The sequence below is a fragment of the Rhinolophus sinicus genome, chromosome 15 (genome assembly GCF_057876585.1).
Source record: "Rhinolophus sinicus isolate RSI-liver-muscle chromosome 15, RSI-T2T, whole genome shotgun sequence".
NCBI classification, from domain to species: Eukaryota; Metazoa; Chordata; class Mammalia; order Chiroptera; family Rhinolophidae; genus Rhinolophus; species Rhinolophus sinicus.
In genome coordinates this window covers 102,359,708-102,381,882 of record NC_142515.1, presented here as the reverse complement: position 1 = coordinate 102,381,882, position 22,175 = coordinate 102,359,708, and the positions used below count along the sequence as shown (strand labels likewise).

The 22,175-nt window shown below is 33.8% G+C and overlaps 1 protein-coding gene across 3 annotated transcripts in view; it reads left to right on the top strand.

Annotated features, from left to right (window-relative positions):
• GLRA3 (glycine receptor alpha 3) overlaps positions 1-22,175 on the top strand; it is a 150,813-nt gene that overhangs the window by 39,238 nt on the left and 89,400 nt on the right. For all 3 annotated transcript variants that reach the window (XM_088792540.1, XM_019733097.3, XM_019733096.3), the window contains exon 3: positions 107-174. In XM_088792540.1, the coding sequence (XP_088648666.1) occupies positions 107-174 (68 nt within the window). The remainder of the gene's footprint in view (positions 1-106; positions 175-22,175) is intronic.

Below are 22,175 nucleotides of genomic sequence, written 5' to 3'. Positions count from 1 at the left end.
TTAAAAATATTTTTTTGTAAAAAACTACTAAAGAGAAGTATGCAACTATTTGAAAATATTTTAAATAAATATCTAAATAGACCTCATGTCTTAATTTCTTTTTCAGGCCCTCCAGTTAATGTCACATGCAACATATTCATAAACAGCTTTGGCTCTATCGCTGAGACAACCATGGTAGGCATGTTTACTTTGAAACAACTTTCATACCAAAGTAATTTATAGTCACATTAACAGCAATTCTTCTGCTAATGTTATTTAATTTGAAGCCAAAATTTTAATATAATAAGATTTGAAAAGAAAACTAATGGTATAAATTGCAATCAACTTCAAGTAACAATGTGTCATTTACACATGGCATTAGATATTTATTAGAGAATAAATGTAAGTGAAAACAAGGTTGATTTTTCACATTTCAGTCATTAAATATGAAATGTCAAGTTAAAACTAAAATTTTACCATATAAATTATTTCTTTTCCATGCTTTTTAATAACCAGACACAAGAATAGGAGTAAACAATTTCATGTTTAGTCATTCTGTTTACTAATAAATGTATTCATAACATTGCTTTAAGTATTCTATTTGATTAACTTTCCAAATGAATACAGTATTTGCTCAAACATCATGAATATTTTGTAACTTGGAGTATATGCCTTAATTTAACTAAACTCACTGAACAGAGACTTCATTACTATGCAATTGAGAACATTTCACATACTTATTAAAGCCAAAAAATTATCATTACAGACCAGATTTATTCTGTTTTGAATTTTATAACTTTCTCTAAAGATTATGTTGTATCTCTTCTTTGCCCTGTAGTTTTTATTGTGTACTTTAGCTAAAATAAAATGCAGAAATAAACACATGAACCACTGAATACCTGTAAAATTGTCTAGTGGGCAACTTAAACATTGAAACTATGTATGGTGGTTCTTAAATTACCTAGAATTACACTCCATTCCTGAATTTAGCAAGTATAATTTGCATTAACCTTCAAAGTTGATTTTAGCTAAAATAGGATATGAAATACTTCAACACTTACTAGCTCCCAAAACAATTAAGTAGAGAATTATGCTCATTTTATATATCTCAGAATGATTTCATAGTGAATGTCTAAGGAAAAGTAACTAATATGCAAATTATTATGTGGGGGTTTGTGAAGAGTTTTGCGTGCCTGTGTGTAGAGGATCTATCTCAACAGAAAGAGACTTTTTTCAGGCGCCACATTTTTAAAATGCTTTTTTCATCATGTACATAATATTTACTCATTTAGCAGCATTTCTGTGATTCTAGTCAAACAATAAAAGCATCAGTGGAGAAAAACTAACCTCCCATATATGGGCATTATATAGAATTATCTTAACTACAGTATATAACTTAACATGAATGTGTGTGAGTGTTTCTGTAAACACAAAGAAACTGCATGTAATTTCCTTGTTTGAGCACAGTGTAGTTTTTGTGCAATTCTAATCCTAACGTGATTATAATCCTGCTTCAGACTTTGACATATTCTTGATTCTGGTTGAATATCTGTTCCTGATTTATATCCTACATTTATACATGCCCAGTTCAAACCATATTTAATGGTGAAGGGATCTTTACTGGCTTTTTCTACTTAGACTTCCCAAACTGTATTTCTAGTCCTGGTAACTTTCTCATTTTAATTGCTACTATATACACTGTATGTGTTTATACTTTCTCGTTTGCAAGACTGTTTACACAAAATACTTTCAACAGCAAGAGTCAGAAAGATTTATAGTTTTACTTATCTTTGTGCCGTGGAGGAAAGGACTTGGAAATGAGAGAAGACATGGTGGAATTTCCTTTGCATTAAAGTCTGACAGATTGTCAGTTCCTGAAGGTCTCGGCTTTTTATGACATAATTCATTAGCCTACCACTAAATGGTTATAACCACTTGGTAGTTAGAACATAGTCTATGAGATGACTACACCAACTAAATTTCTTACCTTTAACTTTAAACAGACTTACTTTACAGAATATTATACAGAAAGCTTGCAGAATATGGCAAATACATCCTCACAATGACCCTCAAGGGAAAGTTTTATTTCCCTTTGCTAGTATAGAAATCCTTTCCATTCTTACATATTCCATCATAATATATTTCCTTTGAAATCATTTTTAGAATCTATCACTATCCTCTTCAGACTCACAAGCAACATCAATGAACATTAATGAAACACCTTAGAGCTTAAGTATTAGAAAATAAACTGTTATAAAATTAACTACATCCATTTTGCTTTCTTTTTAGTCTTCCAAACTGCTGAACATGTGACATTATTCCTATTCACATAATCAGATTCAATATTTGTAAACATTTTAATGGTATCAGATAGAATAGCTGCAATATGGTATCCCTCTACATAGACATAGAGAAATTAGAACTTGTTATTATAGTTCTATCTTAAGGATCAAAAACTATTTTGCTACTGCTTGAAAAGTTGATGTATTTTATTCATAGTTTCCACCATCATGGCTCTGCAACTAAATTTTGTCTCATTGTTTTATTTACCATAATATTGCTTAATATGCTTTTATAAAAGCATTAAGACATTTTTATTTCTTATACAAATATAGTTTTGTTTTTTATAATACAAATAACCTACTTTAATAAAGACAGTGCATTAAAATTGAGAGGATGGAATTTCAAATTACCTATAATCATTAGCAAATACCTTTGCATCTGAGGACTCATATCTCAAATAAAACTACATAATTCTCCCAATCGACATATCTCTGCCTAACCAAGATCTTAACTGTTTTCAATGTCTATACTGACCAAACACATTAAGCTCCCTCTGCTGGTCTAGTCTCAAAACTTTTATTTGTCTCCCCATTTTAAAATCCAGCTTCAGTCCCATTTGAGGTAATTATTTGATGCTTGAGGAATCTGAGGAAATTTCTCTTAGTAGATATTCTACTTCTTTAGCTATTTTTTGAAAACGATATTAATTCAAAATTTTAACGTATTTTACCTCTTCTTGCACCAAGTTTTAAAGATATTTATGTGCATTTTTAATAGCATACACTCAAATTTCTTAACTGTTAAACTGATCTTTTCCTATCCAAGTACTAACCATGCCCAAGCCTATTTAGCTTCTGAGACCAGATGAGATCAAGCACGTTCAGGGTGGTATGTCCAAGATGTGTGTCGAAGAAAAAGGAATACTCATATATGAAACTTTCTTTTACATAAACTTAATGATAACCACTCAAAAAAATTCCAGAACTGAGACACATAGCATAATAAAAGAGGAAACAAGAGGGAAAAAAAATCATAGAAAACCACCAAAATAAAATAACAGATAGGTAAAGAAATGCAAAGGTAAAGAAACAATGGATATACTAAGCTACCAGAAAATCAAAGATAAAATGACTATAGGAAATTCTCATAGATCAATAATCACCCTAAATGTAAATGAACTAAACTCACCAATAAAAAGGTACAGAGTAGAAGACTGGATCAAAAAACAAAACCCAACCACATGCTGCCTTTAAGAGACACATCTCAGCTGCAAGGACTCAAAGTGAAAGAGTGGAAAATGATACTCTAAGCAAATGGCACCCAGAGAAAAGTAGGCATATTCATACTTATATCTGATGAAAAAGACTTAAAGATAAAAAAAGTAAGAAGTGACAAAAATGGACATCTCATAATGATAAAGGGAACAACACATTAAGAAGACATAACACTTACCAATATATATGCTCCCAATTAGGGAGCACCAAAATATATAAAGCAACTACTAACAGAACTAAAGACAGAAATTGAAAAAACACACAATTATAATAGGTGACCTAAATACCCCATTGAATAGATCATCCAAACAGAAAATCAATAAGAAATATCAGTCTTAAATGACACATTAGACCGAATGCAATCAACATTTATGGAACATTTCATTCCAGAACACCAGACCATACATTCTTTTCTAGTGCACATGGAACATTCTAAAGGATAGACCATATATTGGGACACAAAACTAGCCTCAACAAATTTAGGAAGATTGAAATCATATTCTCTGACCACAATGCTTTGAAATTTGAGATCAACTGCAAAAACAAAGGAGGAAAAACCACAAGTATGTAGAGATTAAACAATGTGCTACTAAAGAATGGTTGGGACAAAGAAGAAATAAAAGGAGAGATCAAAACATACATAGAAACAAATGGGAATAAAAAGACAACATGTCAAAATCATTGGGATGCTGTGAAAGCAGTAATAAGAGAAATTTATATCATTACAGGCCTATCTCAAGAAACAAGAAAAATCCCAAATAAACAACCTAACATCTAGTTCTAGTAACTTATAGAACTAGCAAAAGAAGAACAAATGAAGCCCAAAGTCAGCAGAAGGAAGGAAATAATAAAAATTAAAGCAGAATTAAATGAAATAGAGAACAAAAAGACTATAGAAAAAATTAATGCAACAAAGAGCTAGTTCTTTGAAAAGATTAATAAAATTAACAATGCTCTGGCTAGACTCACTAAGGGAAAAAGAGAAAAGACACGAATAAACAAAATCAGAAACGAACGAGGAGAAGTTATGATAGACACCACAGAAATCAAAGGATCATACAAGAATACCATGAAAGACTATATGCCACCAAATTCAATAACCTGGAAGAAATGGACAAGTTCTTAGAAATATATAACCTTCCTGGAGTGAATCACAAAGAACTGGAAAATCTAAATAGACCAATCAACAGTAAGGAAATTGAAACAATCATCCAAAACTTCCCCAAGAGCAAAATTCCAGAACCAGGTGGCTTAACTAGTGAATTCTACCAAACATTCAAAGATGATTTAACACCTGTCTGCCTCAAACTCTTCCAAAAGTTGAAGAAGAGGCAATACTTCCCAATTCATTTTATGAGGCTAACATTATACTGATACCAAAATCTGGATAGGATAACACACACACACAAAAAAACTAAAGACCACAATCTCAGATGAATACATACAAAAAAATCCTAAACAAAATACTAGCAAATTGAATACAGCAATACATTAAAAAGATTATACATCACAATCGAGTGGGGTTCATTCCAGGGTCAGAAGGATGGTTCAACATACGCAAATCAATCAATGTTATATACCACATAAACAAAGGATAAAAATTATATGATCATATCAATAGATTTAAAAAAAAGCATTTGACAAGAAACAACATCCATTTATGATTAAAACATTTAATAAAATGAGTATAGAAGGAAAGTACTTCAACATAATAAAGGCCATATACAACAAACCCTCAGCTAATATATTAAATGGTGAAAAACTGAAAGCTTTTTCTCTAAGAACAGAAACAAGACAGGGATGCTCCCAATCACCACTGTTATTTAACATAGCATTGGAAGTCCTCGCCAGAGCAATCAGGCAAGAGAAAGAAATAAAAAGCATTCAAATTAGGAATGAAGAAGTTAAATTGTCACTTTTTGCAGACGGCATGATTCTTTATATAAAAATACCCTAAAGACTCAACCAAAAAACTATTAGAGACAATAAACAAACACAAGAATGTTGCAGGATACAAAACCTATGTACAAAAATCCATTGCATTCCTATATACTAACAATGAAATTTCAGAAAACAAATGAAAAAAAAATTCATTTTGCAATTATACCCCAAAGAATAAAATACCTAGGAATAAACTTAACAAAGGATATGAAGGGCCTATACACTGAAAACTATAAGAAGAAGACAAAAAGAAATGGAAGATACTCTGTGTTCATGGATTGGAAGAATCAATGTAGTCAAAATGGACATATTACCCAAAGCAATATAGAGATTTAATGCAATCCCCATCAAAATCCCAATGGCATTTTTTAAAGAAATAAAACAAAAAAAATCATCAGATTTGTATGGAATCACAAAAAGACCCCAAATAGTCATGTAATCCTGAGAAAAAAGAACAAACCCAGAGGAATCATACTCCCTGATTTCAAATTATACTACAAAGCAACAATAATCAAAACAGCATGATATTGGTGGAAGAACAGACATACAGACCAAGGGAACAAAATTGAGAACTCAGAAATAAACCCACATATATATGGGCAGATCATTTTCAACAAAGGAGCCAAAAACATACATGGAGAAAAGAAAGTCTCTTCAATAAATGGTTTTGGGAAAATTGGAAAGCCACACGCAAAAGAATGAAACTAGACTGCTGTCACCCTACACCCAAATTAACTCAAAATAGATCAAAGACTTGAATATAAAACCTGAAACAATAAATTGCACAGAAGAAAGCATAGGTACTAAACTTATAGACCTTGTGTTCAGAGAGGATTTTATGAATTTGACCTCAAAGGCAAGGGAAATAAAAGCAAAACTAAATGAATAGGACTATTTCAAACTAAAAAGCTTCTGCACAGCAAAAGAAATCATCAACAAAACAAAGAGGCAACCAACCAAATGGGAGAAGATTTTTGCAATCAACACCTCCAATAAGAGGCTAGTATCGAAAATATATAAAGAACTCATACAATTCAACAACAAAAAACGAATAATCCATTTTAAAAATTGGCAGAGGACCTGAATAGACACTTCTCCCAACAAGACATACAAATGGCCAACCAACAGATATGTGAAAAAATGTTCAACTTCTCTAGCTATTAGGGAAATGCTAATAAAAACCGCAATCAGATATCACCTCACCCCAGTTAGAATGGCTATCATTAACAAGACAAATAGTAACAAGTGTTGGAGAAGCTGTGGAGAAAAAGGAACCCTCATACACTATTGGTGGGAATACAGATTGGTGTAGCCGCTATGGGAGGCAGCGTGGAGGTGCCTCACAAATTAAGAATAGAATTACCATATGACCCAGCAATCTATCTCCTGGGTATCTATGAAAAAAATCTGAAAACATTTATCTGTAATGATATATGTCTCCCTATGTTCATTGCAGCATTATTCACAGTGGCCAAGACATGGAAACAACTGAAGTGTACTTATATAGATGATTGGATAAAGAAAATATGATACATCTACACAATAGACTATTACTTGGTCGTAAGAAAAGATCAAATACTGCCATTTGCGACAACGTGGATGGATCTTGAGATTATCTTGAGATACGGGAAATAAGTCAGACAGAAAAAGTCGAGAACCATGATTTCACTCAGATGTAGGATATAAAACTGAAAGCAACAAATTAACAAAACAAACAAACAAAAACTCATACACACAGAAAACAGTTTTTTGTTACAAGTGGGTAAGGCGGGAAGGGGGTGGTAGAATAGGGTAAAGGTTGTCAAATATATTGTGATGGAAGGAGAACTGACTCTGGGTGGTTAACACACAATGCAATATATAGTTGATGTATTATAGAATTGTACATTTGAAACCTATATAGTTTTATTAATCAATGTCGCCTCCAACAAATTTAATTAAAAAACTCATCCTTTCCTAATGTTAATTTGTCTAATTAACATAGTGCCAACCACTCTCACTTAAGTACAATTTCATTATTTTTGACATATAGTCTTTAACATTTTTTTCTATAAATATTATGGAAATTCTAAACTTTCCTATTTCCCTCACATTTCAGTCATGTGTCATTATATGTAATGAGGATCTCCAAGGACTTGTTCAGCCTCCATTATTACAAGTTCACATTTTTCTTAAGCAGATAATGATTTAACAACTATTGGAAATCACAGTTCTTGAAAAAAATAAATAAAACTGGTTTACCATCATTAGAGTCATTCTCCTTCCCTTTTTACAACATGGCCTTGGTGACAGAGGTGCATCTATCCTTTTAGACTTATGATGACAAAAGGAGTTCATGATTGTTTTTATTGCTTCTATGAGGGGCAGCTTAAGATCTCCACATTAAGTGATTCTTAAGTGAAACACATTCCTGCAAATCTGTGATGAGTTGTGGATTAGGTTTATATGCCTGGATGAAATAATTTTTTTTAAACTCACATATATATATGTAGTAGTTTGGCGTATATAGTATATATGAGTATAGCAATATTTAGAAATGGATATATTGGCTGAACCTCCTATTTTCAGAAAACAGATGAGTCTCTATCTTGTTACAAATAAGTTAGAGTTAGAGAATTGCTCTGCTATGTGCCCTCAGTCAGTATTTACTCATTAAACCATTACTTTTCACCAGTGCCCACAAGATAAATTATTTCTCCAAAATAAAAACGAAAAAGGTGAGATGTTTTGGTATAAGAGTTTAAGTGCCTGTATACAGAGATGTGTGGTGGACTTGGGCAAGAATACCTGAGAGTCTGCTGTGAGCTCATACTGTTGTCAAACTGTACAGTTTTTCAATTTTCCACACAAATGATAGATTCACATTTTAGTTGCAACAATAATCATGCACATGTAGATGCTACTTTGAATTATTGGATTACTAGATTCTCCAGAGAAATCTAAGCCAACATGGCATAAAAAATTGACAGTGTTTATTTACATATTTTTAATGGAATCTTTAAACTCCTACACGTTTTCTCTAAGTACGTTTTTTTAATCAAATAAATATTTTATCAAATGAAGTATTACCTATGTAAACGCATTTTTTTAAACATTCATGCTCATTTCGCCTGTTATTTTATTTGTGGAAAGGTTTTAAATTGTAGATTTCCTTCTTTGAACAGATACAGGACTATTCAGTTTTTCTATTGTGTATGTGGTGCAAAAGTTTTGTTTTCAAGGAATTTGTCCATTTTCTTAAATTTTTCAAATTATTGGTGTAAACTTATTTACAATGCCTTATCCTTTTTTTAAAATTTATTGGGGTGACAATTGTTAGTAAAATTACATAGATTTCAGGTGTACAATTCTGTGTTACATCATCTATAAATCCCATTGTGTGTTCATCACCCAGAGTCAGTTCTCCTTCCATCACCATAGCCTTATCCTTTCATTAGGGATCTTTGTAATGTCTACATTTTTGTTCCTTTTACTAGTGATTTGGTTTTAGCTCCTTTTTTAAAAATTAGTTTACATACTGATTTATTTTTATTCTGCTAGGGATTATTGCTGCTTTCTGAATCTATGATTAATGTTAATCTTCTAAGAATAATAATACTCATTTTTATCTTTCCATTTGTTCTTTCTGTAAAACCTATTACACTGAATATTCTATATTTCATTCTCTCCATTAGAGTTTCTATCTGTTTATATTTCTGGTGCTGCATATTCCCTATCTTTAAGAATTTTCATTAGTACATAAATTATTGGAAATTCATAATAATCCCAAATAAGCTGCATTTTTGTATCAGTCCATTTTAGATTCCTTTACTGTAAATAGTTCAATGACTTACATCAAGGCAATTGAGTCACATACTATGATGATGATAAATTTTTTTTTGATGTTACTTTACTTGGCTCCATTAAGACGGCATTTAACTTCTTGTACTGATTTATCAGAGATATTTCATTGACATTCTATAAGTTTATCCAGTTTGCTTTTAAGTTCCATCTACCTTTTCATTTTTAATATTTGTTTAAATCTGAGGACATTTATTTAATTTTTTAAAATTATGGGCTCCATAGAGCAGCAATCCACTCTGATATGTTCATCTCTATCTCTATATCTATCTATTCATTAAGTATGTCATTAAATATGTGTGTGTGTGTGTGTGTGTGTGTGTGTGTGTGTGTGTGTGTGTACATTTATATGCGTATATATATTCTGGCTAACAAATACTATTTTTTCCCAAATGAGAACTGTGCTGTTGTTCCTTTGACTCAAGTAGATAAGCTTCGTTTCTTACTACTTTGCAATATGATCTGTTTTTGCAGCTCTGAGTCCTGGTCACTGTCTTAAATTGGTGCTATAGTCTCTAAAATATGAGTTAAGTAACTAACGTACAATCAAGTTAGTGTTGGCTAATATTGCCCAAATGAACTTGGCTTTTTTTATTCAAATCTTTCCATATAATTTTATAATCTTTCCTAAAAAGCATCTGCTTTTTCAGCTGTACTAATAGAGATATAAATTCATTAAAAAAATGCTAACATTTTGTATGGAGATTTCTCAATGATAAGAAATTAGAGCTCTTATATAGTGCTTATGATGATTGAAGAACAATGTTTAAAAATAAAAAAAATGTTAAGATGCAATTATTTCAAGTATCAACTATGTTTCACAGTAATGTTTTTTCATGACAATTGGAAGTAAATGTGTATAATTTGAAGAAAAGTCCATTTTTTTCTGTTCTTTTGTAACCTTTCCCCCAAATAAGTTGTTGTTCCATTCTGTCTATTGCCAACAAGTTAAGGTCTTGTTACGGTACACTCACTTTAAGAGTTCTGTAATAGCATTCAGGGACTATTCCTGTGCTATTCATATTTCTAGGTTCAATAATGTTAATGTAGCATATGATTAGATAGATGTTATGCCATTTTCTTTTAGAATAGCCTGAAAGTGTCCTACTATCTACCCTTTTATCATTAAGATTATGCCTGTTAAGATCCTATCCTCACTGTCTTATTTTCTTTCTTTGCGTAATAGGTAAAGCCTAACCAAACATAGCAATAGCATTGGTCTGAAAGATTTTTTAATTTCAAGCATGAGTAACCAGTGACTGGCAGCATGAATGTGTTCTGAACTATCCTTTGTAAGCATGAATTAGAATGAGGGCATATTTATGGGAAAGGTTGCAGAAAGACAGGTATGCATGAAGGTTACACATTCTGGTGACCCCGTCAGAAATAAGAATAAATCTCTGCCTGGTGCAGTTGTCCACAAGAGCTTGCTTATAACCACTGTTTCTTAAAAAGAGACTATCTGTAAATCTTGTTTACACAGGTACAATTCCTTATAAAGATCTCACAAAGAATATAATTCTCTAGTTGTGCTGCAATGTTGTTAAAACAAACACGGTATTTAAAAGCATATTTCCAGTTCTATGGGAGGAAAATACCAAAAAGAAACTGATGCTAATGACAACAGGAGGAAAGCTATGCGGAGGAGGGAGTTGTCAGGCACATACTTCTACATCTTCTTTCCTTTATTGGGCCACATATGTGTGTAGAGGGTCCTTTTATTCTGGCTAAGGAGATTGAAGGTTAATTGCATTTTGTTTAGGTAGTTGAAATATTTGAGTTGGGAAAAAATGAAGAAGATTATGTGTGAGAAGCCATACATGTAGTGTCAAAGATAATGTCTCTTAATTTAACCTTCCTCTCTTGCCTTCTGTAAAGCTAATGTGTAATGCAAAGTGACTAGCATCTATATGCATGGGGTCCTCTCAAGAGTAAGACATGGTATAGAATTCACTGTTACCAGACCAATTAAGCACTTTTGTTGACCACCTAACACAACATAGAAATGATGTTCAATGGTGTTCATCTTCATGCTATTTATCACCATGCACCTTTTTCGAAGAGAATTTGATTTTCTGAAAGAATACACTCCAAAATGTCATTTGAACCTCTAAAGATAAAATGGGCAGCAAGATGGGGAATTGTGTTCTCTAAGATGATTGGCACCAGTCATAATTTGTTACTTAGTCATAGATTTAACATGTCAATTAATGTTAAATACCTGGCAATCAATTTAAATTGCAAATAGCTCTTCAGCTGTGATGCTGAATTTCTGACAGATGAATGAGTGAAAGTTAATGCTGACACTCTTTAGACCAGTTAGGTGACATGTTTCTGTTACTGTGATAAAACTAGCAGCTTATGTACAAAAGAAACCAACCTAACTACACTTCAGATGGGCTCAAACAAGCCAGACTGTCAGGGTCCTGGGGCTGTGCCACAAGTGCCCTGTCAAAAGGAACAGATGCGGGCACAAGAGTTCAGCAGTCCTTGTTGCTTATGGAGTTGACTAGAAAATGGAAAATTCCTATAGGAAAATGACATGCACGTATATATCAGAAATGAGCTTAGGACTTCAGATTTGGTTTTAAAAATATAAGGAAAATTATTTCTCTCTCAGTCTCATCAAGGAGGCTTGATAACAAACTATTTGTTCTATGGGATAGCATGAAGAAACATAGATTTATTAGCACATACGTATGACTATAATCTGAACCTTCTTTTTAAAATTCTCCTTAGCAGTTTCTTGAAATATTGCCAACACTTCAGAGACTAGCTAAAGCGTAAGACAAATAATTCTGTCACAAAAGTATATTGAGTTTTAATTTAGAAATGATCTTATAACATATATCGACATTAAGTAGATCACTGAGAAATATTCACAGATATGTCCTGGGCAACCTTCATTTGCTAAACCCATTGAATTTATCTTTAGATAATAATGAAGGCTTAGTTTTCCTCTCAGGGTAGGGAAGACATTTGGGAATTCTTGCTTTTCCATTAAGTCTTCCAGCCCCACTGGGACTTTTCTCCACAGACTTTTGGAATTAGTGAAGAATTACTCTCTACTTTTCTTTAACTGAACTCTCATCTCCATCTCTCTGCACAGAAGTTGCCTCCATGCCCTTCACAGTGTTAGGCAGTGATGTCATTTCACCTCCAGACTTCCAGGAATCCTCTGGCCTGGAGTGTGACTCTCCCCTAGATGCAATAAGAGACCAGCTAGATCCCTCTCTGAGCTGATGAGATAAAATTTTACCCCTTTCTTTGGTGGAAGTCATTTTGTTTGCTTTCGGTTATTCTTTCACTGTTTTTCTCTTTTCTAGAGTCATTTCTTATTCACATCAGGTCTTCCTGTAGTTTCTGCTCACTCAGTCTTTTAATGGTCATTTACCATTTTAATATACCCTGTATTATATGCTTGTTATACACACATCCTGAGAAGCAGTTACTAAAAAGGCTGAAAATTGTGATTCTAAATATATTTTACTCTTTATCATATTTTAACTTGCTCTGAAGATAATTGCTATTCCTCATCCAGGCACTATAAAATTAAACATGATTAATCAAAACTTGACAGCAGATACAAAAAAGAAATGAATATGCTCTACATTCCTTTTTCTCTTTAGTTTTCTCTAAGGCAGTCTCAACCAATTTTTTTTTTATTATTATGCCTCCCTAAGGAAACTTTTTAGACATCTTTTCCCCTAATTGCCCTCCCCATGAAACTTTAATGCTTCTGATATACTGTATATCTGTGTATATACCCTATGTATATTTCTGAATTATCCATAAAAAGAGTAAGATTTTTCCGCCCACCGAGAACCAAGTTTTGCTCCCTTGGGAACAATATTGTCCTCGTTGAGAATGTGTTCTCTAAAGTACATATTTATAGGGGTACTCATGAGTACACTTGCCTAAGGCTAACATTTCTATGCTCATTGCTTGGTAGCGTGTGGAACCGCAGGAGAAAATGGGACAGAAGCACTGGGTATTCTGAAGGAAGAAGGATACATTTTTATGCCCCTAGCTATTTGCAAAGCTATTAATACATATGGACTGGAGGATAAACTATATTCCCTCTTTTGTTAATATATGAATTTCTTTTTTGAAGGTGTAATTTTTCAAACATGTGTGTGCCTGAATGCACATTTATGCTCATTGTAAACACATTCACATTTGTTTCAGATTTATTTCCTATGTTTGACACAAGGGTCATATTTGTTTCCTTTTCTGCTTCTGTGATTATATTTATGTTTTGATTTCACTCACATAACCATCATTGAATCATATCTTTCACTATTTGACAAAAATATTGTTCTGAAAATATTTCGCATGAAGTTTGTTCCCCAAGCCTGGCCCAGTGGCAATAAATCTTTGTGAAATACACATAGTACATATGACATTACTATATGGCTTAACCAGAGGAAGGTTCTATAAAGGTGTATTGTACTAAAAAATAAATACAGAGGGTGCCAAAAAAATGTATACACATTTTAAGAAAGAAAAAAAAACCTGTATTAATATATACCAGTAACAAAAGATGAATACAAGTCACGTTTGACTTCTGCAATTACAAGAGGTGCTCAAAGTGGTTACCATCAGTGTCCAGACACTTCTGATTATGGAGAACTCCTGCTTGAGCAACGTTGACCAAAATGTTAAGATGGCTTAAAATGTGTATACATTTTTTTGGCACCCCCGTAGATTCATGAGAGATGACAAATAGATGATAGATAGATAGATAGATAGATAGATAGATAGATAGATAAGCTTCTCTTTTTTCTTGTTAAGGTGGTGTCAGGGTAATTTTTACTAATAAGAAATTGCCTTAGTTAGATTCCTGAGGGAAAATTCTTCATAAGAATTTTCATTAAGAATTGCCTGAGAACTTCATCGAGAACTTGAAGACCAACCTACCAGTTAGTAAAGCTTCCAGCAGAAAGACGCCCAGGGCCCAGGCACCGGGCCCCTGCCCCCACTCCTACCACCATTAACCAGGATGTGGCTTGGGAGTAATATTTTCAAACAACTGATGCCAGTTACTGATGCCATATTTCACCTTCCACATATTTTCATTCACAGCACTTAGTAAATTGTTCTCAGGGCCTGCTTTTCTCATCTTACTCAACCTCACCTACAACCCATGTGCCACTTCTCTCCCTCCTTAATTTGTCCGCTTTCCCCTCTGGAATCCCTGTCATTTGGTTAACAACTTTACTGTTCCTACCCCTACCTGTTCCCGCTACACACCCACAGACATACACACCCTTTCTGATGAAGAGTTTCGCCATATTCTTGGTATCCCTGAAGGACGACTCCCTTCTACCACCTTTGGAGAGCAGGCCATTCAGTCTCTCACAGCCCATGAACCTCAGGTGAGGAAGTGTTCCGGTGTCCTCTTCACTTCTTTATTCTACTTCCAGACACTTTCTCTTTAATCTTGCTTTGAAGCTACTATCTTTGACTATCCACACTCCTTTCTTGTGTAGATGTGTCCTGTGCCAGAGTTGTGGTTACTCTACTCATTCATCTAAGGCTTGGGCAGCTGACCCACAGACTTCTCTATGCCCAGGTCTGTCTTAATTCTAAGTGGGTGCAACATCCAACACCTCCATCCCCCCCGACCTCCTCTCCTTCAATAAACACCTATTTCACTTAACTTCAATTACCTACCTTTATGGATAGTCAACAGGACTTGATCAAAACATGAAATCTGTGCCAAAGTTTAAATAAACTCAAAATCGCAACCTCTGATGTTAATTTCAAATCTCCTTCTCTCTCCTATCTTTCAGCATTAAATTGCATAAAATCAAAACACTCTAGTTATTTTATGTGAAAATGGATATGGTACAGATATTAAAATATTTATCAAACTGCGGGAAAGACTGGGAGAGGCAGCTCTGTATTGATCATCACCCAACACTAGCAGTCTCACGGTTACTTGACAAATGGGTCAAAGCATCATACTCAGATGTGGTATATTTTGCTGCCACAATTCAAAGAAGCCGAGTCAGTATTGTTTCACTTTCTTAGTGGAAGGGAAACAACTTGGCCAGATACCGAGACGTGCTCCAAAACTTGAGCCCTTAAAATGTTGCTGAAGTCTCTTGGGGTTTATCTCTTATTTTCTGGCTCTGTTGAAGTCTTCTGCTATCTTTCTATTCATTTGTGCTAGCAGCATGATATTTTTAATATAGAAGGCCAGTGGGATGTCTTGTGATGCTGGATGGCCATGTTCACATAGCCTTAATTATAGCACTAGGCTGCAGATTTGGAGCTCTTCCTTCTTTACAAAACAGCAAGGATATCTCTACCAGATGAAAGCTAATGCTTCTGATGTTCTCTGCATTAGAGAAAAAAATGTATTTAACATATCTTTCAGAAACCAAGTGCCAGTGACTGTATTGGTTTGTTCCAATAAAGAGATTACATATGGAAAAACATCTGTAATTGAAGTAATCAACTGAATGATTACAATCCATTGTCATTTTCCAAGATTCAAATGTCGTCTGCCTATGCCAAAAAGGAAAGTTAAATATGAAAGGAATCACAACTCCACCATCATACAAGCTTTGAAGGAATGACTAACTTCTTTGGTTACCCCAGGAATCCAAGGAAAGGGCTTCAGAGGACTCCATGTGGGTATTCCCACCTTCATCCTTTTTACTCCACAGGTCAAAAAAATTATGTGAAGATTCTGCAGTTGTTGAGATTTTACGTATATAAAATCTCCAACCATTCACTTAGGAAATGAAAAAATAAAACAGAATGGATTCATAGAACCACTGAAACCAATGTGAGATAATCTCTCATTAAAATGTCATTATCTGACTCTTCCATAACCTGCCACTATGACCAGTTAACAACATAGGATTGTGTACGTTCAGAGACTGGAATTAACTCAGAACTGTGATCCAATGTTCTCAGAAACATTGGTCTTCATAGTTCCTGTTCCTTACTGTATAGTCATAATTAATTGCTGCAGGTCCCTGTAGGAAGAATCACAGAAAGCATTTGTGACATACTAATGGTCCTTCTCCAAAGGAGTTTGAATCTGTGAACTCGCTCATATCTTCTAATTAAATAAAGGTTGTGTCTCTCTTGGTAACTCAAACAAATCTTCTATTTCTCAGCCCTAGAGTTCTTCTGATTATTCAGAATAAGTAGGATCTTCCTGAATGAGCTACCCACATATTTCAAGCCCATTGACCCCATGATCAAACATCTACCATCAAAGATCCCTGTGATTCACATGTTCTGAATACCCACTCCAACTCTGCCCCAGTTATGGTAACCATGTCTATTTTACCACTGGGATTAAGTAAGTAATACTACGTGATACCTTGTCACCTTGGCAGCTACCATCACCACTGAAATACAGGAGCATGTTTCAGTGGCAAAATCTCCATTTTATAGAGGACAGCCATCATAGTGCCTTTTTAAAAAGACAGTTCCTTCAGCCACCAATGTGTTTTTCAAAGCCTTAATAAATGGGTCCTCTCAAGGTACATAGCTGGGGGCAGTTAATGAATTGTTCACACAACAATTTTAAATCCATTTCTGTATCTCTTACTTCCTAAGTCTTTGGATATCTTCTTCCATAATTGACTCACAAACGCGGTGTAGTATATTTTCCTTATTTAGCACGGGTCCCTGCTGGTTCCAGCTTTCAGTTAACCAAATAAACAAACAATTGGAACCACACCTAGCTATCTGAGCTAATACACTGAATCCAGAATCTCTGTGAATGCATCCATATCAATAAATTTAACCAATTCTAAAATTCTATTTCAGATTCCATGGTCTAGTACCTGTTCCCCATGTCAGTATTTGTGCACTTAAAAATTAGGAACATCTAGTAATTCCATGGGGTGTAAAATTTTCCCTCCTGGGATCGACTTTTGTTGCCTCCCTGGTGCTTTCAGAGACCTTCCTAGTTACAGGTCTGGGGGCAATGACGGTTGGTAGAGGTGGAATAGAAGGAGAATAGGCCCACCCCACATCACACTGGGGAGGAGGAGCTGCATCTGCTAGAGCAGGAGCAGTGGAGTTTTGTTGCTCAGGATACTTGGAGTTTTCCAAATCTTCCAAGTTTTATCATTTTAATGCTTAAAATGTCACTCTTTCCCAATCGAGTCCCTAACGTTCACATATGCCATCCTGCAAGAAAGTGAATATAACATGCTTTCTAATTTAGTAACCCACAGGTTGATCCTTTGCACCTAGTTTTTAGCCATACAACACTTACCCATGAAGCTACAGAAGATAAGCTACTCTGTAAGGAACGTCATGACCAATCCCTGGCCCTCCAGCCCTGCCTTAACCTAAGGATTTAAATTTCTGAACCGGATATTGTTTCTTTGAACTCCCAGTACAGATAGAAGGAAGCATCTCAGTTTTCATGTCTTGAATCCTTCCTGCCTTTGGCATTATATTTGCTATGGCCTTTAGCACTTGTTCTGCAAAACCATATACTTCATTTTAGATGGTCATAGGAAAAAATTTCAGTTAACTTTATCACGGGTTTCCATGCACTACTAGTGTCCTCTCCTTTCAGGGATTGAAATATACATGGTCTTCAAATACAAACAGGCCATTTTAACAGTCCATGGTTCCAATTCCTGCAACTTGCCTCTGGTGACAAATACTGGTCCAGTTGGTGTTAGTGGCTATAACAGACACCACTCCACAAAAAGGGATTTACTAATGGGAATCAGATGTGTATAAAATTATTGGAAGAAAGAAAATTATACTACAGATGCGGCTTGTCAGCAAGGCTGCTACCCCTGCCTGAATCAGGAAGATGGAAAATCAGGAGGCTCCTGGAACATACTGCTAAAATCTAGGAATGAGGGAAACCATCTCAGGAACTGAGCCACCATGCACTGCTAGATGTGCACTGTTTACTAAATACTGTATATTTATTCCTTAAACAAGCATGAAACTAGTGAGAAGAAATGGGACCTTGATTGACACTGCTGCAGAGAAACTCAGTGTTACCATAACCCTAGAAATTTAGAACGAGCAGATTGTGGCATAGCCACAATCTGAATGGTAAAACATAAATCACACCAAGATCACTAGCTGTAAGTGAAATAAGCAGATACAGAAAGACAAATATTGTATGAACTCACTTTTGTGTAGAATCTAAAAAAAACCCAAACCAAAACAAAAATCATTGAACTCATAGAAGCAGAGAGTAGAATGGTGGTTACCAGGGGTAAGCAAGTGGGAAAAATAGGGAGCTGCTTGTCAAAGGCACAAAGGTGCAGTTATGCAGGATGAATAAGTCTAGAGATCTAATGTACAGGCAAGATGACTGTAGCTAATAATGACGTAGTTAACATTGGAAAGATGCTAAGAGGGTAGATTATAAGGGCTCTCATCACACACGAAAAGGTAACTATATGAGGAGATACGTTAATTAGCTTGACTATATATCAGATCATGTTTATACCTTAAATATATACAATTTTGTATTTAAAAATCTATAGACAGAAACTATCTTCTAGTAATTTATGTCCTTCTGGGAAAGGTGATGAAAAGCCAGGAGTCAGTCTTTTAAGAGCTGTCGTTAGCTGTGATCATGGAGACTTTAACACTTGCAAATTACTTATATTGCAAGTCTGAATTTCTGGCAGCCTTCCTTTTATTCTCTAAATAGAGAGGAAAGGCAAACATTTCAAACAAAAGAGGGAAATATTTCACCTTCTTAGATTTCTACATAAGTTTAGCAGTATCTTGCCTTAGAAAAGCTTAGTGGCTATTAGATTCAGAATGCAATATATTTTTGTAATCCTCTTTCTTTTCTGGGGCTTCTGTTTCTTATTAGAGCTAAATTGCCCTTTACAATTTTAGTACCACAATTGTTTTGAAATATGTTTTTAATTCATGAAACTTAATTTATCCTGACCAATTCAATACTTGAAGCAAGCGTTAGTGCTGTTAATCTTGAAATAATATTTCTCAAAATAACTCATATTAAAAACACTGAACAATACATGTCCCAAATGACCTAGGTATGCCCCTGGTCAATATGCATGCAAATGTTGAACCACTGATTCAATTTTGGCTTGTCAGCTTCTTAATGAAGAACATTTCTTAAATTTTAAAAATATTTTCTTCCTATTTCTCTAAAAAACACAACTGTTGACTAATGTTATGTTTTGTCACACATGTTGGTTTTTTAAAAATCTGACTCTTACAAAAACCATGCTAAGAAATTTCTAGATACTGCCAATTATGCTGTGTGCAGAGAAAAGGAGATTTTTATTTATTTGGATTCAAAGCTGAGTAAAACTCAGAGATGAACAAATATCTTACGTAGTTTTAGATCTGTTCTTGGAGCCTGCATCATGAGAAGATATCGTTCTTGTAATTTTAAACTAATACTTTCTTGAATTCAAAATAAGGAACACTGTGTTATATGGCCTTCCTTAGGTTTTTTTTTTGTTTTGTTTTGTTTTTGCATATCCCTTAATAATGAACTGTTCGTGAGTTTTAGGACATAAATGGGAATATGAAATATCTGTTATTAAAATACTATATGTGATCCTTCACCTCTTGAGAAAGGTATCTAGTCAGAGTCAAGCTACTGTTTTTTAGAGTATATCAGACTAACTTATAAATTTTTGTTAATGATATTAAAAAATATTTTACTACTAAGAAATGCTAAATGCTAGGCGATATGTATATCGGAGAAAAATACAGACCAACTTTCCTTATGTGTCAACTCCTGGACTTTTTGGTCTTTTCGTCATAATGATTTTCTACCCATTACCCTAATGTCTATTGGTAGATTATTTGCAAAGAGCAATGCCATAACTCCTTCCATTCCTCTTTGCACAACTCTTTGAAATATGGCTTTCCTGCTATCCTCAGCAAAAGGTGGAATCCGTTTTATTTTTCCGGTCTTTGCACCTGGACTGGTTTTGTTACTTGCCTTAATCAAAAAGAATGTGACAAAAGTGACACTGTGAAATTTATTGAGCCTAAGCCTAAAGAGGCATTGCAGCTTCTGCTTTCACCCTCTTATAACCGAGACTGCCATGCAAAGACTTCTCTAGCCCAATAGACAATAAGAAATTATGTGATGCAGAACCAAGGTGCCTAAGTCAAAAGTCAGCAATTAACTGTTAGAGATGTGACTGAAGCATCTTAGATCCCATCAAGTAGCTAAATAACTAGAGTTGCATGAGGAATTCCAGGCAAGACCAACAGGAGAACTCCCTGCTACCTGATCTTAGCCCATTTTGCAGATCCACGGATTTGTGAGCAAATAAAATTGTTGTTTTATGCCACTAAGTTTTGGATGGTTTGCTACACAGCAAAAGAGAATTGATTCAATATTTGAACTCTGAGTATAGTTATTTGCACTAGTTTTACATTTACAGTAGAGGCTAGATGCACCTTTAAATTACAATTGATCCAATGGGTATTTGGATGTTTGGTTATTTGGTAGCCAGCTTTATGAGAATCATTACAATATAATAGGCTTGCTACTATGCTTCAGGTTAGGTGGACCATATAATCTATCCTTCAAATAGGGAAAATTTGAGACAAAAAGGAGGAAATAAAATAATTAAGTTTTATATGTGAAAGTTCTTATTTATCGACTGACAAAGTAATTTTATTTCGTTGTGAATCTATAAAACATTTCTGTTTAAACCTATTTCCACTAATACAATAAAATTCTTTATAAAGCAATAATAATAATGTAAACCTATATATGTGTGCTCAAGAAAAAAATCCTTAATGTAAATGATCTGGCCATTAAAAAATAATAGAGGCAGAATAATTGTCTTTGAAAATAGTTATATTTCTTAATCAGTTCCTTAGCTGTGTATATTTCTAATATTTGTACTACTGATATTTTTCTGGATAATGAATTTTTTCCTATATGCTCCTATTACTTTTAGTTTTAGAATTTTTTTCTTAAAATTACCTGAAATCTTCTTTGAAGTTGAATTTTATGATTATTAAATAAGAAAATGTTGACATCTTCAATCGATTCATAATATGCTATAATATTTTTCATTCATAAAATATTTGCTGTATAGTACTTGGTAAGCTGAGAGAAAATTCTGCTAAATGAAAAATATTATCAATTGTAAATTTTTCCAAATTGAAATGAATAAATATTTCAGCCCAAATGTACTCAGAAGTACTGTTTACATTCATTTAATGCCTTAATTTGAGAAATATTTTCACAAGACAACCTGTCAGTTATATTCTGTGTTTATAGCTTATTCAGTTGTGCCCCAAATTTAGAAACTAAAATCATAAGCATATTTGATTTTATCCCATTTCACTACAGAAATATACTTTTCAAATAAAAGGTATGTACATCTGAAAAAATATGTGTTGGATTTATAGGCTAAAAACTATAAAATACTGATGAAAGAAATAAAAAAGACAGAGAGACACACACTGTTTATGAATTGGAAAACTCAGTATAACTTAGATATCATTTCTTTCCAAATCAATCTTCAGTGCTAATGCAATTTCAATCAAAATACCAGCAGCAATTTTTTCAGATGTTGATAAGCTAACTCTCAAACTTGCAAAGAAAGGAAAAGAAATTTAAAATGCCAAAATGATTATGAAAAGAAAGAGCTAAGTTAGAGGACTTGTATCAACCAACATTAAAACTTCATATTAATTCAATAGGGAAATATAATCTTTTCAAAAGTGTTGAAAGAATTTGTCATCCATACAAAAGAAAAAAAGGTATTCTCAACACATACTTGTACCTTATACAAAAATTAACTCGTAATGGAGCGTGATCCTAAATATAAAACCTAAAATTATAAATATTTTTAGAAGAAAACAAAACCATGAGAGAAAATTTTAGTG